The following is a 21,895-nucleotide window of genomic DNA, read 5'->3' on the forward strand; positions in this document are numbered from 1 at the left end:
TTTGTAAGTAGATTCGAAGATACCTAATTTCTGACTGCCGCTAGCTGAAGCTTGGTTGCTAGGTTACTAGCTGGGTGTTCTCCGATAGGGGGCCCGGGGAAACAAAGTTAGTGATTACTGGTTCCATGTTGATTTATTTCAATACAGATTGTTGGGGGGAACTGAAAGGCTCTTACCGTACTGGTTACTTTTCAGCCCGGACATTTCCCCCAAAACACATTTAGACGCTATCGCAACACAGAAGTACCTTTCGAATCTAATCATTTTTAAGACCTTCTGAATCATATTTAAGACCTTTCTTATTTTTTTGATCATATTTAAGACTTTTTAAGGCCTGATTATCAAATGTAGGACTTTTTAAGACCCCGCGGGAACCCTGCTCAGAATTCCAACTTTGGTTCTCAGAATCCTGACTTTAAAAAAAAAAGAATTCACTTTTGGTCAGATCTAAAGAAAAACAAAAAACCCACATGTGACCCTCATCCTCTTCCGTAGAAGACGATTAGAAGTAGTTATTTCTGCAAGTCTAAAACATAACTGGAAATTGAACATGTTCAGATAACAAGGGAAAACTATTTATTTTCACATTTATTAGATTGATGTATTACATGCAGAGTAGGTTTTGCAAGTGAACAGAGTCTAAAATATTGTCTTAATATCGATTTACTGCAGCTTTTAGTCAACACATAGTTTAATGAATGTGATTCAAGCATTTTTTCTCCACAAAGTTGTTGATTTTGCACTCGGGTTGATTCTCAAGGCAGATTTGCGGACAGTATTCAACACAGATTTGACTGAAAATGTAATGTAACTGCTCTCAAGTTAAAGTAAAGATTCTCCTTCACACACACAACACAGCTTCACTTGTTTCTACGTGTTAATGATGTCGTGCCACAGACCAGCGTTTCTGCAGCTGCACTGAAAGTCTTGTGTTCTGGATAAAAGCTGACATCCTAAAAGTGTAAAGTCCGCCGTGGTCTAGAACATGATTTGTAATCTGAAGTGCGCCTGCAAGATGGTGTTGTTGCGCATTCCCATCTTCTGCATCCACTTGTTCTTCATCTTCTGAACGTACTGCATGTCCTTCTGCTTGTGGTTCATGGCGGCAAAGCCTGGGAGAGAAAGGGGAGCAGATTCATCAGTTAATACGATCTAGGGTGATCTAGGGTGATCTAGGGTGATCTAGGGTTCTCAAACAAAAAGTGAACACTTGACGTAGATTTTTGGAATCGCAGCAAACTTATATCGTACACGGAAGGTTGAAAAGCTGTTAAAAAGCCTCCATCAGTTCCCTCGATTTTAAGAAACCCTATCGTGCTTCTTTTTAGGGTGTGTTCTAAAGGTTTTAGTGCATGTCAATGGTCTGCAAAGGCTAAAATCCTTGAGTTATCTCCAGAGCAGTGTTTCTCAAAGCGTGAGCGCCCCCTAGTGGTCCGTGAGTATATTGGTAACATTTCACATTAGAAATAAATTAATTAAAGTTTTCCGCACTCTCGCGGGAATATCTCCGCAATGAAGCGAGCTTGACTTTCACTTTCGATTGCTTGATATAGCCCAGATCAACGCCTTCGTCACACATGGTGCCACTTGTTTGTACCATTTCCAGGCGATTTGTAATCTGTTCTAGAAAAACGATGTGTTTTTTAGATTTCAAGAAGCGTATAAAACGAACAATGGATGTATTTTCTGAACATGTATCCGTGCTGGAAGTAGATTCAGATGTTAGGAGTGAGACAGAGATTATTATCTAATATGCATCCGATGAAGCATTGCATGAAGTCTGTTGATGATCAGAGGCTGTTGTTGGGGCAGACCATGCGGGCCAGCCCGAATAGATGCTATTATATGTTTTAATTAGGGATGCACCGAATATTCGGCCACCGAAAATTATAGGCCGAAAATGGTTAAAAAGGCCCTTTCGGCCGAAAGGGTTTTAGCACCGAAAAAATATCACCGAATGTCAGAACAGGCTTACGTTGGTAACCTAACGTGTTGTTGTGATGACGTAATAAAGACGCGGCGACCATGCTCGCGGCTGGCTCACAGGGGGGGGGGGGAACATTGACCTTTGTCATCGAGATTGCCCTGAGCCTTTAACAAATCGTATTAAATAATCTGATGACAGACTGTAAACAGAATTGCTGAAATTTTAACAAACTAAATAACTCAGTTTCCTCTAATCATTAACCCATGTTTGTATCATGGAGTTAACTCCGTGTGTTGCTGCTAGCATACAGAACACCTGACGTGGAAACGTTACTCGTGGATGGGGCTACAGAGCTGCTAGAAAGACGGTCGAACCCGGTGCATTCCTCCGTCTGCATGCGGTGCACTTTTGCTAAATGTTTAGACAAATTGCTCGTGCTTACATGCTAAACTCTTATTGCACTTATGGTAACAAGTATTCTCCACATCGAGACGGGTAAAGTTGAACCACACCTCGGAGCGCGTTCTCTCCGCCATCTCCGCAGTGTGCTCCGCTGCATGTAGCAGCTGCGTGTGTGTAAACTGCCCCGCCCCCTCGCACACAGACGGGGGAGAGAGATCTCGTCTGATCGAAAATACATCATAGACGCATTTGTTGTCTTTGCATATTAGAAACGAGTTGGCGACACTAAGACTGCGATATCAGGTTTTTTAGCAATAATACATGACATATATAAATGTACTGTATGCATTCAAAAGTGCTGAATAAATGTTTTATGGACCCATAATAGTGATTATTATTTAAGTTAAGTTTTGCCATAATCATGTCTATTTCCATAATCAGGTAGCTGAACAACATTGGTAAAAAATGTATACATTATATATATATATATATATATATTTCTTAATCATTTTCGGCCTTCGGTTTTCGGCCAACTGTTTCCTATTTTCGGTATCGGTATCGGCCAAGAATTTCCCATTCGGTGCACCCCTAATTTTAATAGCATTTTTACAGAAAAAGCCCAGACGAGCCTAACATGTGAAAAAAGAGCTTAGACCTCAGAGAGTTAAACTCGGGCCTGCGAACATAATTTTACTGTATTTTGTTTTGGGAATCCACAGCGGAGGTTTGTGTCGTACTACATGCGGTGTGTTTTGCATTTCTCTCAGTAGCCAACGATCTGGGAGTCTGTCGGCTCGGACATAAACTCCGTAATAAATGTAGTCTACATTTCATAAGAGGTGTAAAACCTGAGAGCATTTTAAAATCGCATTTGAACGAAAGGCTTATATAATCTGGAGTTGTATTGTTGATTTAATGTGTGAGCGAGGCGATGCAGAGAAGGCTAAGCTGTCATTATTAGGCTGTACTTTGTTATACTGTTGGAGTGGTAAGCAGGCCTATTGTCTTTGTGGAGTCAGGTGGTCCGGGAGTGTTTCTTTATTGGTGAAATGGTCCTTGGTATGAACGAGTTTGAGAAACACTGCTCCAGAGGGATATTTCCTCACACCCCCCCCGACTAAAACCCATCATAAAGTTAAAACATCAATTAAAAAAACACTAAGATTAAAACAAGTTAATGGTGAAATTGTGGCTTAAAAGTTGATAGACATTCATTTGAAAGCACAAAATAAGGAGAATGCTGAGGGAACACGTCCCTGCTCCAGGTGATCAAATGAAACGCACCTTTACCTTGATTGTATTCCTGTTACTATTAAAGCCAAGAAGAGATATTTCCAACTATAATTATTTATATTCTTTCATATTGAATCTTTAATTGGACATTCCTTTTAAAATATTTTGTTTTTATATAAATAGCATTGTGTATTATTGAACATTGCAATCTTGTACCCTTTCTTTTCATTCTAAAATAGAGCGACTATACTAAAACCTAATTCCCCCTCGGGATAAATTAACTATTCTGGTTGATTCCTCTTTGTTACCCTCCAACTGTTGACATATCAAATGATAATATATAAATATAGTGTTTAGTGGATGAGTCTCACCTCCGTCTCCTCCCCAGCCCAGAGCTCGGTACTGCTTCATGACTCGGCCCACGGCGTTCTTGTTGTGGCTCAGAACCAGAGCTTTCTGAGCGCCGAAACGCTGCTTGTAATACCTCAGGAGGGAGCGGTGTCCGATCTTAGCGCCTGAGGAAACAGAGACACACGTTAACACAACATGAGCTATCAAACACAAACAAGCAAAGAGGTGCAGGAATGAGTCCTCACCCCTGAAATAAGGGAGAATTTGAGCTCTTCCTGTTCTAGAAATCAATGGTTTTTCTGAATGTGTTTTTGTTTGTTAGCGTGAAATAAGGTCTGTGGTTAACACCAGCTGAAGAGATTACAATTCTACGACATCATAAAATACATCAGTAAATTCCCCACTGGTGGATTTAAAAACAGAGGTTACTAACAAGAGTCTAAATGAGACGACTAAACGTCATCACGCCCAACATTAGCCACCTTTAGCTTAGCGGTGGTGAGGTGAAGTCATGTGACCGTGCTGTAGTTCCTTTATAGCCCAACATTAGCCTCCTTTAGCTTAGCGGTGGTGACGTGAAGTCATGTGACCGTGCTGTAGTTCCTTTATAGCCCAACATTAGCCTCCTTTAGCTTAGCGGTGGTGACGTGAAGTCATGTGACCGTGCTGTAGTTCCTTTATAGCCCAACATTAGCCACCTTTAGCTTAGCGGTGGTGAGGTGAAGTCATGTGACCGTGCTGTAGTTCCTTTATAGCCCAACATTAGCCTCCTTTAGCTTAGCGGTGGTGACGTGAAGTCATGTGACCGTGCTGTAGTTCCTTTATAGCCCAACATTAGCCGCCTTTAGCTTAGCGGTGGTGACGTGAAGTCATGTGACCGTGCTGTAGTTCCTTTATAGCCCAACATTAGCCGCCTTTAGCTTAGCGGTGGTGACGTGAAGTCAAGTGACCGTGCTGTAGTTCCTTTATAGCCCAACATTAGCCTCCTTTAGCTTAGCGGTGGTGACGTGAAGTCATGTGACCGTGCTGTAGTTCCTTTATAGCCCAACATTAGCCACCTTTAGCTTAGCGTTGGTGACGTGAATGAAGCATGTGACCCCCCGTGCTGTAGTTCCTTTATAGCCCAACATTAGCCTCCTTTAGCTTAGCGGTGGTGACGTGAAGTCATGTGACCGTGCTGTAGTTCCTTTATAGCCCAACATTAGCCTCCTTTAGCTTAGCGGTGGTGATGTGAAGTCATGTGAACCGTGCTGTAGTTTCTTTATAGCCCAACATTAGCCGCCTTTAGCTTAGCGGTGGTGCATGTGAAGTCATGTGACCGTGCTGTAGTTTCTTATAGCCCAACATTAGCCTCCTTTAGCTTAGCGGTGGTGACGTGAAGTCATGTGACCGTGCTGTAGTTCCTTTATAGCCCAACATCAGCCTCCTTTAGCTTAGCGGTGGTGATGTGAAGTCATGTGACCGTGCTGTAGTTCCTTTATAGCCCAACATTAGCCTCCTTTAGCTTAGCGGTGGTGACGTGAAGTCATGTGACCGTGCTGTAGTTCCTTTATAGCCCAACATTAGCCTCCTTTAGCTTAGCGGTGGTGACGTGAAGTCATGTGACCGTGCTGTAGTTCCTTTATAGCCCAACATTAGCCTCCTTAGCTTAGCGGTGGTGACTGTGAAGTCATGTGACCGTGCTGTAGTTTCCTTTATAGCCCAACATTAGCCGCCTTTAGCTTAGCGGTGGTGACTGTGAAGTCATGTGACCGTGCTGTAGTTCCTTTATAGCCCAACATTAGCCACCTTAGCTTAGCGGTGGTGACGTGAAGTCATGTGACCGTGCTGTAGTTCTTAATAGCCCAACATTAGCCTCCTTTAGCTTAGCGGTGGTGACGTGAAGTCATGTGACCGTGCTGTAGTTCTTAATAGCCCAACATTAGCCACCTTTAGCTTAGCGGTGGTGAGGTGAAGTCATGTGACCGTGCTGTAGTTCCTTTATAGCCCAACATTAGCCTCCTTTAGCTTAGCGGTGGTGACGTGAAGTCATGTGACCGTGCTGTAGTTCCTTTATAGCCCACATTAGCCTCCTTTAGCTTAGCGGTGGTGACGTGAAGTCATGTGACCGTGCTGTAGTTCCTTTATAGCCCAACATTAGCCGCCTTTAGCTTAGCGGTGGTGACGTGAAGTCATGTGACCGTGCTGTAGTTCCTTTATAGCCCAACATTAGCCACCTTTAGCTTAGCGTTGGTGACGTGAAGTCATGTGACCGTGCTGTAGTTCCTTTATAGCCCAACATTAGCCTCCTTTAGCTTAGCGGTGGTGACGTGAAGTCATGTGACCGTGCTGTAGTTCCTTTATAGCCCAACATTAGCCTCCTTTAGCTTAGCGGTGGTGACGTGAAGTCAGGTGACCGTGCTGTAGTTCCTTTATAGCCCAACATTAGCCGCCTTTAGCTTAGCGGTGGTGACGTGAAGTCATGTGACCGTGCTGTAGTTCCTTTATACACTGGCCTGTTACTTAAGAATTCTTAAAGTAGTGTTAACATGTGGAGATTATCCCGCTGAACTAAACGTGTAAGTATCATAAACGTTTGTTATTAATAATCCAAAACCCTATTGACTTCTTGTGGAGGGTACCAGGGAGCTGCTCCCTAATTTTAGCACAATTTTGAATGTGATGCTCCTTATTATCAAATATTACAAATGTGAAAAGTAGATGAAGGTAAATTCACCTGAAGGCAGCGTCAGTTCGAGCAGTTCATCGTCATACTCGAGGTTCTGGTCATCAGGAAGCTCGTCTTTGTCCTTCCCTGCGTCCTCTCCCTCTTTCCTGTCTGGGTAGCTGCTCCTGTTGCCATACAAGAGTAAACAAAGTGTGAGTCAGACGAACATTTAGATATTTAGATAAATATATCCGTAGCATTCAACAGTAACGTACATTTCACTCAAAAACAACCATTTTCAAATCGGCTTAAAATCAAGTCTTGTTGAATTAAGTCCGTTTTACTTTGAGCCTTTTTTTGTATCATCTTATGTCCGTTTTAAAACTAATGCTTATAAAAATGACGTTATTTATTACCTGAAGTCGTAGAAGTCTGCGAACTCCAGAGCGGTGTCTCCGTCCGTGAAGAGCTTACAGTGGCTTTTGTCGGTCATGTGACTCTGAACTGCTTCAGCCGAATAAAACGAGCGCCCCTTCTCGTTACACCACAGACACACGTTCCCCGCTCCCACCTTCTCTCCTGAAACACAAGAGGAAACAATTCATTAAAAGGCAGAAAACATTCAATTAATTAAACTGGAAAACATTCATATTTTCATCAAATAACAAGAGCATTAAGTAGTATCTTTACTACACCACTAATAACCACAACGTCAGTAGATATTATTACATCTTTTTATATCAGAAATCCTCAATCTGAAATTATTAAGAGGTGCCGTGATCGAATATTTTTTTCCTGATATTCATACTGTACATTTAAATCTAATTTAATATCTCATTGATGGCTATATATTCTGTTAGCTCTGATTTAGCGCTTAAAGTGTTTATTTCTAAGAGTTTACATATTTTTTCTCACGGCCAATTTAAATATTTCCACCGTTCTATTTTGTTGTTTAAGTTCTACTCTTTTTCATTTCTAATTATGTTTACCATGCTACTGCAACGAGAACATTTCCCAATTTGGGATTAATAAAGTATATTTTATCTTATTTTATAGATTCATAATAGAAACAACTCAAAAACATTAATGTCCTAAATAAGAGATATTTTGGCTCGACTTAAATGTTCAATATAATCAGATCAATAAATCTGTGTTTTGGTTGAATTATTCTGCTTTTGTCTTCACTGAGATGAGACGAACCTCCCCAGACTTTAAGTCAACTAATATGATAATACAAAAGTTACAAGGACATTTGAACCAGGACAACATTTATAGAAATCGACACAAATTGTTAGTTTCAATTAATAATAAAATGAAAAAGGCATTTCTCACAGGACCAGAAATAAAAGCAATACATTTTTTTTAATTCACTACAAAATATATATGTTTGTTTTTTTAACATCTAAAAAGGACATTTGACGCAGGACTAAGATAAAAACATTTAAAATGAAAGGTTATCTAAAAAATGAAGAAGCTGAGTGAACACTAATAAGGATGTGATTAAGTCTTAAAAGCGGTTTTAAAAATGAAAGGGGGATTTATAAAACCAGTGAAAGGAATTAACTGTAATTCACTTTAAATAAACTGAAAAGATAGTTTTGTTTAACTGAGATAAGACGAACCTGCCCAGACTTTAAGTCAACTAAAACTCTAAGATAATATACAAGTTACAAGGACATTTGAACGAGGATAAGGAAATTGGTAGAGGTTCAATTAATGATAAATAAAAGGCATTTCTCACAGGACTAGAAATAAATGCAATAAAAATTCAGTAGAAAATTACAAAAATAAATAAAATGTTTTTTTTAACATAAAAAGGCCATTTGACGCAGGACTAGGACTAGATTCAAAAATAATCAAGCTGAGGTTAAAACCCCAACAAGGATGTGATCAAGTCTTAAAAACGGTGTTCAAAATTAAGAAAAAGCTTTGAATTGAAAAACCAGTCAAAAGAATGAGCCGTAAATCAGCTTGTTTAACCATTGAGCAGCTTCCACCTGGAGCTTCCTCTCGTTCAGCTCCAGAACTCACCGAGGTACCGCATGAGGCCCTTGAGGTCGACGAGGAACTCGAGGTCGGGGAGGAAGAAGCTGTGCACTCGCGTCATGTGGGCCACGTTCTTCATCAGGGACTTGGAGTGGTGTGAGCAGAACAGGCAGTCGGTGACGGGGATGGATCCCGGCAGAGCAGCTGGACGCGGGGCGGAGACGGCAGCAGCATCCCCTTCCGCCTGGTCCATCGTCTCCTCTTCCTCCTCATCATCCTCCTCCTCCTCTTCCTCCATATCATCATCGTCTTCCTCCCCCTCAACGTCCTCCCACTCTTCTGGAACATTGTTAAAGGAAAATATTGGAGTCAGAAGCTTTATTTCTTTTATTGTTGCTTAACCTTCTGCAGCTTACAACCCACTGCCTGTGTTTTAACATGCAGCATTACCCATAATCCCCTCTGTTTCAGCCCTGTTTCCAAAGTGCTGATTCTCTGTCTGTTACTTTAGATGAAAATAAGGAGCCCCTCCCCACGCCTTCTTGATGTAGAAGAGACATGAGGAAGAGGGGACACGTGTTGATGTAGAAGAGACATGAAGAAGAGAGGACACATGTTGATGTAGAAGAGACATGAAGAAGAGGGGACACATGTTGATGTAGAAGAGACATGAAGAAGAGGGGACACATGTTGATGTAGAAAGAGACATGAAGAAGAGGGGACACATGTTGATGTAGAAGAGACATGAAGAAGAGGGGACACATGTTGATGTAGAAGAGACATGAAGAAGAGGGGACCACATGTTGATGTAGAAGAGACATGAAGAAGAGGGGGACACATGTTGATGTAGAAGGAGGACATGAAGAAGAGGGGACACATGTTGATGTAGAAGAGACATGAAGAAGAGGGACACATGCTGATGTAGAAGAGACATGAAGAAGAGGGGACACATGTTGATGTATAAAGAGACATGAAGAAGAGGGGACACATGTTGATGTATAGAAGAGACATGAAGAAGAGGGGACACATGTTGATGTAGAAGAGACATGAAGAAGAGGGGGACACATGTTGATGTAGAAGAGACATGGAGAAGAGGGGACACCATGTTGATGTAGAAGAGACATGAAGAAGAGGGGACACATGCTGATGTAGAAGAGACATGAAGAAGAGGGGACACATGTGGATGTAGACGAGACATGAAGAAGAGGGGACACATGTTGATGTAGGAAGAGACATGAAGAAGAGGGGACACATGTGATGTAGAAGAGACATGAAGAAGAGGGGACACATGTTGATGTAGAAGAGACATGAAGAAGAGGGGACACATGTTGATGTAGAAGAGACATGAAGAAGAGGGGACACATGTTGATGTAGAAGAGACATGAAGAAGAGGGGACACATGTGGATTGTAGAAGAGACATGAAGAAGAGGGGACACCATGTTTGATGTAGAAGAGACATGAAGAAGAGGGGACACATTGTTGATGTAGAAGAGACATGAAGAAGAGGGGGACACATGTTGATGTAGAAGAGACATGTAGAAGAGGGGACACATGTTGATGTGAGAAGAGACATGTAGAAGAGGGGACACATGTTGATGTAGAAGAGACATGAAGAAGAGGGGACACATGTGTGATGTAGAAGAGACATGTAGAAGAGGGACACATGTTGATGTAGAAGAGACATGAAGAAGAGGGACACAATGTTGATGTAGAAGAGACATGAAGAAGAGGGGACACATGTTGATGTAGAAGAGACATGAAGAAGAGGGGGACACATGTCTGATGTAGAAGAGACATGAAGAAGAGGGGACACATGTTGATGTATGAAGAGACATGAAGAAGAGGGGACACATGTTGATGTTAGAAGAGACATGAAGAAGAGGGGACACATGTTGATGTAGAAGAGACATGAAGAAGAGGGGACACATGTTGATGTAGAAGAGACATTGAAGAAGAGGGGACACATGTTGATGTAGAAGAGACCTTGAAGAAGAGGGGACACATGTTGATGTAGAAGAGACATGAAGAAGGAGGGACACATGTGATGTAGAAGAGACATGAAGAAGAGGGGACACATGTTGATGTAGAAGAGACATGAAGAAGAGGGGACACATGTTTGATGTAGAAGAGACATGAAGAAGAGGGACAGATGTTGATGTAGAAGAGACATGAAGAAGAGGGGACAGGGGACATGTTGATGTAGAAGAGACATGAAGAAGAGGGGACACATGTTGATGTAGAAGAGACATGAAGAAGAGGGGACCATGTTGATGTAGAAGAGACATGTAGAAGAGGGACACATGTTTGATGTAGAAGAGACATGAAGAAGAGGGGACACATGTTGATTAGAAGAGACATGAAGAAGAGGGACACATGTTGATGTAGAAGAGACATGAGAAGAGGGGACACATGTTGATGTAGAAGAGACATTAGAAGGGACACATGTTGATGTAGAAGAGACATGAAGAAGAGGGGACACATGTTGATGAAGAAGAGACATGAAGAAGAGGGGACACATGTTGATGTAGAAGAGACATGAAGAAGAGGGGACACATGTTTGATGTAGAAGAGACATGAAGAAGAGGGGACACATGTTGATGTAGAAGAGACATGAAAGAGGGGACACATGTTGATGTAGAAGAGACATGAGAAGAGGGGACACATGTTGATGTAGAAGAGACATGAAGAGAAGAGGGGACCATGTTGATGTAGAAGAGACATGAAGAAGAGGGGACACATGATTATGTAGAAGAGACATGAAGAAGAGGGGACACATGTTGATGTAGAAGAGACATGAAGAAGAGGGGACACATGTTGATGTAGAAGAGACATGAGAAGAGGGGACACATGTTTGATGTAGAAGAGACATGAGAAGGGGACACATGTTGATGTAGAAGAGACATGAAGAAGAGGGGACACATGTGATGTAGAAGAGACATGAAAAGAGGGACACATGTTGATGTAGAAGAGACATGAAGAAGAGGGACACCATGTTTATGTAGAAGAGACATGGAGAAGAGGGGACACATGTTGATGTAGAAGAGACATGAAGAAGAGGGGACACATGTTGATGTAGAAGAGACATGAAGAAGAGGGGACACATGTTGATGTAGAAGAGACATGGAGAAGAGGGGACACATGTTGATGTAGAAGAGACATGAAGAAGAGGGGACACATGTTTATGTAGAAGAGACATGGAGAAGAGGGGACACATGTTGATGTAGAAGAGACATGAAGAAGAGGGGACACATGTTGATGTAGAAGAGACATGAAGAAGAGGGGACACATGTTGATGTAGAGGAGACATGAAGAAGAGGGGACACATGTTGATGTAGAGGAGACATGAAGAAGAGGGGACACATGTTGATGTAGAAGAGACATGAAGAAGAGGGGACACATGATGATGTAGAAGAGACATGGAGAAGAGGGGACACATGTTGATGTAGAAGAGACATGGAGAAGAGGGGACACATGTTGATGTAGAAGAGACATGAAGAAGAGGGGACACATGTTGATGTAGAAGAGACATGGAGAAGAGGGGACACATGTTGATGTAGAAGAGACATGGAGAAGAGGGGACACATGTTGATGTAGAAGAGACATGAAGAAGAGGGGACACATGTTGATGTAGAAGAGACATGCAGAAGAGGGGACACATGTTGATGTAGAAGAGACATGAAGAAGAGGGGACACATGTTGATGTAGAAGAGACATGAAGAAGAGGGGACACATGTTGATGTAGAAGAGACATGGAGAAGAGGAGACACATGTTGATGTAGAAGAGACATGGAGAAGAGGGGACACATGTTGATGAAGAAGAGACATGAAGAAGAGGGGACACATGTTGATGTAGAAGAGACATGAAGAAGAGGAGACACATGTTGATGTAGAAGAGACATGAAGAAGAGGTGACACATGTTGATGTAGACGAGACATGAAGAAGAGGGGACACATGTTGATGTAGACGAGACATGAAGAAGAGGGGACACATGTTGATGTAGAGGAGACATGAAGAAGAGGGGACACATGTTGATGTAGAAGAGACATGAAGAAGAGAGGACACATGTTGATGTAGAAGAGACATGAAGAAGAGGGGACACATGCTGATGTAGAAGAAGACATGAAGAAGAGGGGACACATGTTGATGTAGAGATACATGGAGAAGAGGGGGACACATGTTGATGTAGAAGAGACATGGAGAAGAGGGGACACATGTTGATGTAGAAGAGACATGAAGAAGAGAGGACACATGTTGATGTAGAAGAGACATGAAGAAGAGGGGACACATGTTGATGTAGAAGAGACATGAAGAAGAGGGGACACATGGTGATGTAGAAGAGACATGAAGAAGAGGGGACACATGTTGATGTAGAAGAGACATGAAGAAGAGGGGGACACATGTTGATTGTAGAAGAGACATGAAGAAGAGGGGACACATGTTGATGAAGAAGAGACATGAAGAAGAGGGGGACACATGTTGATGTAGAAGAGACATGAAGAAGAGGGGACACATGTTGATGTAGAAGAGACATGAAGAAGAGGGGACACATGTTGATGAAGAAGAGACATGAAGAAGAGGGGACACATGTTGATGTAGAAGAGACATGAAGAAGAGGGGACACATGTTGATGAAGAAGAGACATGAAGAAGAGGGGACACATGTTGATAGAAGAGACATGAAGAAGAGGGGACACATGTTGATGTAGAAGAGACATGAAGAAGAGGGGACACGTGTTGATGTGGAAGAGACATGAAGAAGAGGGGACACATGTTGATGTAGAAGAGACATGAAGAAGAGGGGACACGTGTTGATGTAGAAGAGACATGAAGAAGAGGGGACACATGTTGATGTAGAAGAGACATGAAGAAGAGGGGACACATTTTGATGTAGAAGAGACATGAAGAAGAGGGGACACATGTTGATGTAGAAGAGACATGAAGAAGAGGGGACACGTGTTGATGTAGAAGAGACATGAAGAAGAGGGGACACATGTTGATGTAGAAGAGACATGAAGAAAAGGGGACACATGTTGATGTAGAAGAGACATGAAGAAGAGGGGACACATGTTGATGTAGAAGAGACATGAAGAAAAGGGGACACATGTTGATGTAGAAGAGACATGGAGAAGAGGGGACACATGTTGATGTAGAAGAGACATGAAGAAGAGGGGACACATGTTGATGTAGAAGAGACATGAAGAAAAGGGGACACATGTTGATGTAGAAGAGACATGAGAAAAGGGGACACATGTTGATGTAGAAGAGACATGAAGAAGAGGGGACACATGTTGATGTAGAAGAGACATGAAGAAAAGGGGACACATGTTGATGTAGAAGAGACATGAAGAAAAGGGGACACATGTTGATGTAGAAGAGACATGAAGAAGAGGGGACACGTGTTGATGTAGAAGAGACATGAAGAAGAGGGGACACATGTTGATGTAGAAGAGACATGAAGAAGAGGGGACACATTTTGATGTAGAAGAGACATGAAGAAGAGGGGACACGTGTTGATGTAGAAGAGACATGAAGAAAAGGGGACACATGTTGATGTAGAAGAGACATGAAGAAAAGGGGACACATGTTGATGTAGAAGAGACATGAAGAAGAGGGGACACATGTTGATGTAGAAGAGACATGAAGAAAAGGGGACACATGTTGATGTAGAAGAGACATGAAGAAAAGGGGACACATGTTGATGTAGAAGAGACATGAAGAAGAGGGGACACATTTTGATGTAGAAGAGACATGAAGAAGAGGGGACACGTGTTGATGTAGAAGAGACATGAAGAAGAGGGGACACGTGTTGATGTAGAAGAGACGACACATGTTGATGTAGAAGAGACATGGAGAAGAGGGGACACATGTTGATGTAGAAGAGACATGAAGAAAAGGGGACACATGTTGATGTAGAAGAGACATGAAGAAGAGGGGACACATGTTGATGTAGAAGAGACATGAAGAAAAGGGGACACATGTTGATGTAGAAGAGACATGAAGAAAAGGGGACACATGTTGATGTAGAAGAGACATGAAGAAGAGGGGACACGTGTTGATGTAGAAGAGACATGAAGAAGAGGGGACACATGTTGATGTAGAAGAGACATGAAGAAGAGGGGACACATTTTGATGTAGAAGAGACATGAAGAAGAGGGGACACGTGTTGATGTAGAAGAGACATGAAGAAGAGGGGACACGTGTTGATGTAGAAGAGACGACACATGTTGATGTAGAAGAGACATGGAGAAGAGGGGACACATGTTGATGTAGAAGAGACATGGAGAAGAGGGGACACGTGTTGATGTAGAAGAGACATGAAGAAGAGGGGACACATGTTGATGTAGAAGAGACATGAAGAAGAGGGGACACATTTTGATGTAGAAGAGACATGAAGAAGAGGGGACACGTGTTGATGTAGAAGAGACATGAAGAAGAGGGGACACGTGTTGATGTAGAAGAGACGACACATGTTGATGTAGAAGAGACATGAAGAAGAGGGGACACATGTTGATGAAGAAGAGACATGAAGAAGAGGGGACACGTGTTGATGTAGAAGAGACATGAAGAAGAGGGGACACATGTTGATGTAGAAGAGACATGGAGAAGAGGGGACACATGTTGATGTAGAAGAGACATGAAGAAGAGGGGACACATGTTGATGTCCAGGGACTACAGATGAAAGTAGCCTCTTGGCTGAACCCTCACTCGTCTCTTGTCCTTACCTTCCACAGCAGCTGTAGCTCCAGTGTCCTTCTCCCTCCTCTTGGCTTGCTCCTCCAGCCACATCATCCTCGGAGGACACTCCAGCTGCTCCGCTGTCCTCGGCTTCTTCGCTGCCTGAGCCGCTGGACTGGGTCGTTGCTGCTCCTCCAGCGCCTGCTGCAGCGCCTCGTTCCTGGCGTCTCGGTCCTCCTTCTCCTCACCGAGCCCCTTCTCCAGGTTCTTCTCGTTCATCTTGTCCACCTTCTTCTGGGCGGCGAGCAGCGCCTGCTTCTCCGCCTGCAGGTGTTTGTGGGACTGCAGATTCAAGACCTTAAGTTTCAAGGCTTTTATCGTCATTTGCACTTTAGCTACAGTTTAGATATGACAATCTGACGTCACAGGCTCCTCCGACAGAGCAACATAATCAAATAGTGCAAGTAAAACTAAATTAATTTGTAATAAGATTGATGTGTTCGGGGTTCCTGCAGGTTTCACCAACTCAAATGTAAACCTTTTTAAGACCTCTTTGAATTGAATTTAAGACCTATTTCACAGCAAGAAAGTATGAAGGAAAATTGCTATGAAAGAAGAAATACGTCCCATAATTACTTACAAAGTGAATGTGTTCACGTTCAACATAAGAACGATGACTGATCATAACAGTACAGAACTGTGTGTGTGTGTTAGGGGTATAACGGTTCACAAACATTTCGGTTCTGTACGTACCTCGGTTCTTAGGTCACGGTTCGGTACGTTTTGCATGAAGGCTTTGACTATAGCTCTTGTCACACACACACACAGAGCTATAGTCACAGCCTTCATGCTGTTGTATGATTGGTGTTTAGCTACGGTATTTAGTGTCCACAGCACCTCTTTTAGGGTTGACGTAGACTCAAACGTCGCCCGAAGGTCCCCCGGTGTTGTTGCGGGAGCTAACGCTACATTAGCAAAAGGCGCAGCGGGCTTCAAACTCGTTCCCTCCACTGGTTTCAACCAAGCACTCAATTTGATGTTTTCCAACCAAATACGGCTAAACTTCCCCGTATCTATTTGTAAGTAGATTCGAAGATGAGTTTGACTGCCGCTAGCTGAAGCTGAATATTTAAGACCTTAAATTCTGATCATCAAATGTAAGACTTTTAAGACCCCGCGGGAACCCTGTGTGTTACGTGCACAGCGAATCATAAATATGTCATCCGTTTAAAATAAAATGTAGGTTTAGCAACTTAACAGAGTCCAAAATATTGATTTACTGCAGCTTTTAGTCGACACATATCGTTTAATAAATGTGATTCATGCACTTTATCTCCATAAAGTTGTTGATTTGGAACTGCTGTTGAGCAGATTTACCGACAATATTCAACAGAGCTTGACAGATTTGACAGAACATGTAGTTTCAGACCTGATACTATATACTGTGTGTGTGAGTTGCAAACAGATGAGGTGGCTTTGGACCTGCAGGTGGTTCTGGTAGGCGTTGATGCTGGAGAACTTCTTGCTGCAGACGGCACAGCCCTCGGTGGCCGTGGTGTCGCTCAGCTGTTTCTCCGCGGCCACTCGCTGAGACAGGACTCGCTCCTGGAAGTTTTCCGCGGTGACCGGCGGCATGTCGGCGACTTTACGCTTCAGGTTGTAGCGGTGCCAGTCGGTTTTATAATGCGCCCGCTGCACCTCGCCATCTGCGAACGCCACCCTGCAGCTGATGCAGGTGTAGGAGGACATGGCAACCTGGGGGGAACAAGGGGGGTGTTGAAATACTGAATGTCATAGTAAATAGTAATATCAGAGTAACGTGATAACAAAGGTCTCCCAACTGTAGCTGTGAACATGACAGGATGTGTGATTACCTAGAAGAGCATCAGGACTGTTTGAGGCAGATGATAGCTATGTGATGAACATGATGATTCAGCCTCTATGTGTTCCTCAAGTAAAAGTAGAAAAGTATTATCATCATCAAAATATAGTGAAAGTAGCGACAGTAAAAGTACTCAGGTCTTGTACTTGAGTAAAGTAGAAGTACTCAGATCTTGTAGTTGAGTAAAAGTAGAAGTACTCAGATCTTGTACTTGAGTAAAAGTAGAAGTACTCAGATCTTGTACTTGAGTAAAAGTAGAAGTACTCAGATCTTGTACTTGAGTAAAAGTAGAAGTACTCAGATCTTGTTCTTGAGTAAAAGTAGAAGTACTCAGATCTTGTTCTTGAGTAAAAGTAGAAGTACTCAGATCTTGTATTTGAGTGAAAGTAGAAGTACTCAGATCTTGTACTTGAGTAAAAGTAGAAGTACTCAGATCTTGTTCTTGAGTAAAAGTAGAAGTACTCAGATCTTGTTCTTGAGTAAAAGTAGAAGTACTCAGATCTTGTATTTGAGTGAAAGTAGAAGTACTCAGATCTTGTAATTGAGTGAAAGTAAAAGTACTCAGGTCTTGTAATTGAGTAAAAGTAGAAGTACTCAGGTCTTGTACTTGAGTAAAAGTAGAAGTACTCAGATCTTGTATTTGAGTAAAAGTAGAAGTACTCAGATCTTGTATTTGAGTGAAAGTAAAAGTACTCAGGTCTTGTAATTGAGTAAAAGTAGAAGTACTCAGGTCTTGTACTTGAGTAAAGTAGAAGTACTCAGATCTTGTAGTTGAGTAAAAGTAGAAGTACTCAGATCTTGTACTTGAGTAAAAGTAGAAGTACTCAGATCTTGTACTTGAGTAAAAGTAGAAGTACTCAGATCTTGTACTTGAGTAAAAGTAGAAGTACTCAGATCTTGTTCTTGAGTAAAAGTAGAAGTACTCAGATCTTGTTCTTGAGTAAAAGTAGAAGTACTCAGATCTTGTATTTGAGTGAAAGTAGAAGTACTCAGATCTTGTACTTGAGTAAAAGTAGAAGTACTCAGATCTTGTTCTTGAGTAAAAGTAGAAGTACTCAGATCTTGTTCTTGAGTAAAAGTAGAAGTACTCAGATCTTGTATTTGAGTGAAAGTAGAAGTACTCAGATCTTGTACTTGAGTAAAAGTAGAAGTACCAGAGTGTAGGAATACTCTGTTACAGTAAAAGTCCTGCATTCAAAATGTTCCTCAAGTAAAAGTAGAAAAGTATTCTCATCTAAATATAGTGAAAGACAGTAAAAGTAGTCGTTGTGCAGATTGGTCCATTTCAGAATAATATATATGATATGTTTTATAATGATTGATCATGAAAGTGTTCTCAAAGCTGGTGAAGGTGCAGCTAGTCTGAATGACTTTGTATACTGCAGGGTAGCTGGTGGATTTACTCCAGGTGGAACTAAATTCAACACTTGGTTATATTTCACATCATTCATCCACATCTGTGAAGTCACTAAAGGTATAAATACATGTAGTGGAGGAAAAGTACACCATGTACCTCTGAACTGTAGAGGAGTAGAAGTCGTAGTAAAAAATGTACATCGAAATTGTGCTGAAGTACAGTACTTGAGTACAAGTACAGTACTTGAGTAAATGTACGTAGTTACTTTACACCACGGGTATTTAGTGACTCAACTGAAACTTGTATCCATGCTTTAATGCCCTTTATTTTTCTCATACTACCTGTTTGTAACTTCTAAGATGAAGTCTGGTCAGTTTTCGGTTAGCCTACCTAGCTAAACAACAGCTAGCGCTCTGGTAAATGCACTACATTACGAAATAAAATGAACTGAAATAGATCCCTAACGCCACCAACTACAACTAAACACATGTACAAAAAAGAAAAAAAAGAACTATTAAATTGTATTGGTGATTTAAGACAAGCTAAGCTAACATCGACTAGCAACCAACACTTTAGGCGATGTAAACATCCGTTAAAAACCGTTAGAATCTGCGACATTCAAAATACTCAAACCAACCGACAGTTTAAAACATGTTTACTCACCTGTTTAGTGAACTGTCTCCTCTGAAGAAGGTGTTTTAATCTCTTGTTTGGATAAATTAGCTCCTGTCTTGATTTCTACCGCACAATACGCATGGAGAAATGAAGGAAACACGTGAGGCTGACTTCCGGGTGAAATGATCCTCTTCTTGCTTTACCGCCACCTCCTGTATTGGAGCGTGGACCAGAACCATCTATGTTGAGAGATGTATCCATAGATCCAGTGCTTGAATTGGAATGAAAAAGGTGCCAGTACTCTAAAATCAGCAACTTTTTCAAGTCAATTTTATATATATAGCCCACAAACAAGAATTTGGCTACTATAATGCTGGTGGGTTTGTCTCTTTACTACTGTATATTTTAGAAAGGTTCACTGTACTTAACATTTGTTATGATAGGCAGCGGATATGGCTAAAGCTCAGTAAGGTCAATATTAACTGAAAATATAGCAATCAAAGTCTAGATCTTCTGCTGAAGACACATGAAGCAGAGACCTTTCAGGTGAGAGCCCCTCTGGTGGTGTTCAACATTAATGACAAGGAAACAAAGCTCTGGTCAGAAGCATTTTTTATAAAAAGCTTTAACAAAATTAAGTATTTCTGTACATTTTGAATGCAATCTAACTTTCCAACTCAGAAAACGAAAAACGAAAAAGTGCCAAAAGTCTTCTCACATGGCTGAGCTGCTTTGCAATATACTTCACCACTGAAGAATACAAATATGTATAAAGTAAACTATGATGCAATCTAACTTTCCAACTCAGAAAAATGATAAAGAGCATGAACAAAGAACATGTAAAAACAAATGCAAAATTTGCACAATCTAAAATGAGAAACTGTAACTGCAAGTAACAAAGTCTGAGCCATGGTAAAGAGTTACATTGAACACCAAGCTGATCAGATAACTCCCTGGTTGGTCTGAAGTCCTTCTATCTCCAGGATCTGTACAAATCGGCACATTATGCCAAAAGTCTTCTCACTGGGTGAGCTGCTTTGCAATATACTTCACATTGTTAGAAAAGGCTCCAGAAGGCCTTGGGGACATCAGTATCAGGGGCTGGAGCTGGACAGGCTCTTTCATCAGCACTTCTCCTTCCCTTTGCCAGCCAGGACCTCACATACTGTTCCGGATTGAACTGTCCTAGTGATGGTCCATTACATTTAATGAAAACCAGGCTGGACAGTCGGCTGACAGAGAGAGCATTCCTTTTTGCAGTAAGGATATCGTTCATGCAGCTGAATGCCCGCTCACACTCACTAGTGGAGACAGCGATGGTTCGGACTGCTTTCAGTAGAGGCTCCATGGCAGCAGGTGTACGGGATGCCCTGGTTTCCTTGTATTCGCGAAAGCCCTGAACAGTCTCTCTTCTGTCCACTTTCAGCACTTCGCACAAACGTAGCACCTCTACGTCCCCATACTGTACGTCTAACTCCTCTTCAGGCCAACTTCCAGGATGGATAACTTTCATGTCCTGGATTAGCTGATTGTCCCGGGCCTCCCGGCCATGTAATGGGATTTCTCTTGTGCTGACATGAGAGGAGGTTGTGGAAGTCATTCTGTGTCTCAGATTCTCTACCATTAGGGTTGGGAACCGAAACTCGGTTCCAGATGAGAACCGATAAGAAAATGCCGGGTACCGGGTACCCGTACAAAATACACCTTTTCGGTTCTGCTTAACGGTTCCTAAACGCGGTAGACCCTGTATTCCAGCGGGTCCGTCTGTACCGCGGCGACCCGGTGGAATACAGGGCGGACCTGGAGAATCACAGAACGGCCGGTCGTCAGCGGGCCGTTGACGGCCGGCTCGGTACACTGATGGCCGGCACCGCCCTTAATTTTTTTAAACGGCATCATGTAAGTTGCGCTGACAGGCGACAGAGGTCCACAGTTGCCCCGCAGCGAGGCTCCCCGCCCTCCCGTAGACAGTTCACGAGCTCAGTCACTTCATAACACCAAAGATGGGTCGCGGTAAACGCTCTGAAGTGAGGCTCCACTACACTAAAAAATAAAAAGACAATTGGGCATAGTGTTAATAGCTTGCCACAGGCATAGCTCAGTTAAAATAAAGCACAGCTATTGTGCAATACATTTGTATTGCATGTATATTTTTTATTTGTAACAATTTCAGTTAAAGCTGAAAAGAATAAAGATATTTTTGTTATCTAAACGTTTGACCTCTTTCTTTTACAATTTTGGAATCGAAACGGGGAATCGATAAGAACCGGAATTGATAAGCAGAACCGGAATCGGAATCGATAAATTTCAAACGATACCCATCCCTATCTACCATACTGCGGAAAAACTGACCTGCATGAATCTGTACAAGCCTGCCATTCTCACGCAGGGCAACACCCTTGAAGGACTTCTCAGCTAGAGCTGTATGAACTGTAGTCATGTGTGGGCCAGGCATGGTGACCATGGATTCAACAACTCGTATTTCTCGAGTTAAGAGCCTATCTGCTGTAGGCAGTGTCATCTCTCTTTTTTGGAGTTGCCGAGAGAGGTCGCTGAGCTCTGTGAGCGCATCGTACATCAGTCCCAGATTGCTGACAAACGTTGCAGATGTGAGCACATCATCCAGGCCCTTGTACTTTGCTCTGTCTCTGGAATCCCTGCTCGTGTCGTTTGCAGCATTTGTGAAGTGATCATGAAGCACTCGGTAGTTTTCCCAGACTGCTCTGACGCTCCTTTCACTTGAAGCCACCCAGCGGATGGACAAAACACACCCTATCACCAGGAGACGCTGTCCGACTGCTTGCGCACACTGCGCTAAC

At 42.3% G+C, this 21,895-nt stretch overlaps 1 protein-coding gene across 2 annotated transcripts; it reads right to left on the reverse strand.

Moving 5' to 3' along the window:
- Window positions 1-553: 553 nt before the first annotated feature.
- On the reverse strand, window positions 554-19,278 carry znf622 (zinc finger protein 622). 2 transcript variants are annotated; one of them, XM_034232246.1, is made up of 8 exons: window positions 19,125-19,278; window positions 16,705-16,977; window positions 15,270-15,564; window positions 8,592-8,885; window positions 6,977-7,139; window positions 6,630-6,745; window positions 3,934-4,077; window positions 554-1,112 (listed from the first exon to the last, which is right to left on the reverse strand). In XM_034232246.1, exons 2-8 carry the CDS (start codon window positions 16,969-16,971, stop codon window positions 979-981), a joined length of 1,413 nt encoding a protein of 470 aa, XP_034088137.1. In that variant the 5' UTR covers window positions 16,972-16,977; window positions 19,125-19,278; the 3' UTR covers window positions 554-978. The 2 variants fall into 2 exon arrangements, with proteins under 2 accessions (XP_034088137.1, XP_034088138.1); XM_034232247.1 differs by lacking the exon at window positions 19,125-19,278 and adding an exon at window positions 17,097-17,120.
- Between the last annotated feature and the right edge of the window lie 2,617 nt (window positions 19,279-21,895).

This window comes from Gymnodraco acuticeps, unplaced genomic scaffold (assembly GCF_902827175.1).
Source record: "Gymnodraco acuticeps unplaced genomic scaffold, fGymAcu1.1, whole genome shotgun sequence".
Lineage (NCBI taxonomy): Eukaryota > Metazoa > Chordata > Actinopteri > Perciformes > Bathydraconidae > Gymnodraco > Gymnodraco acuticeps.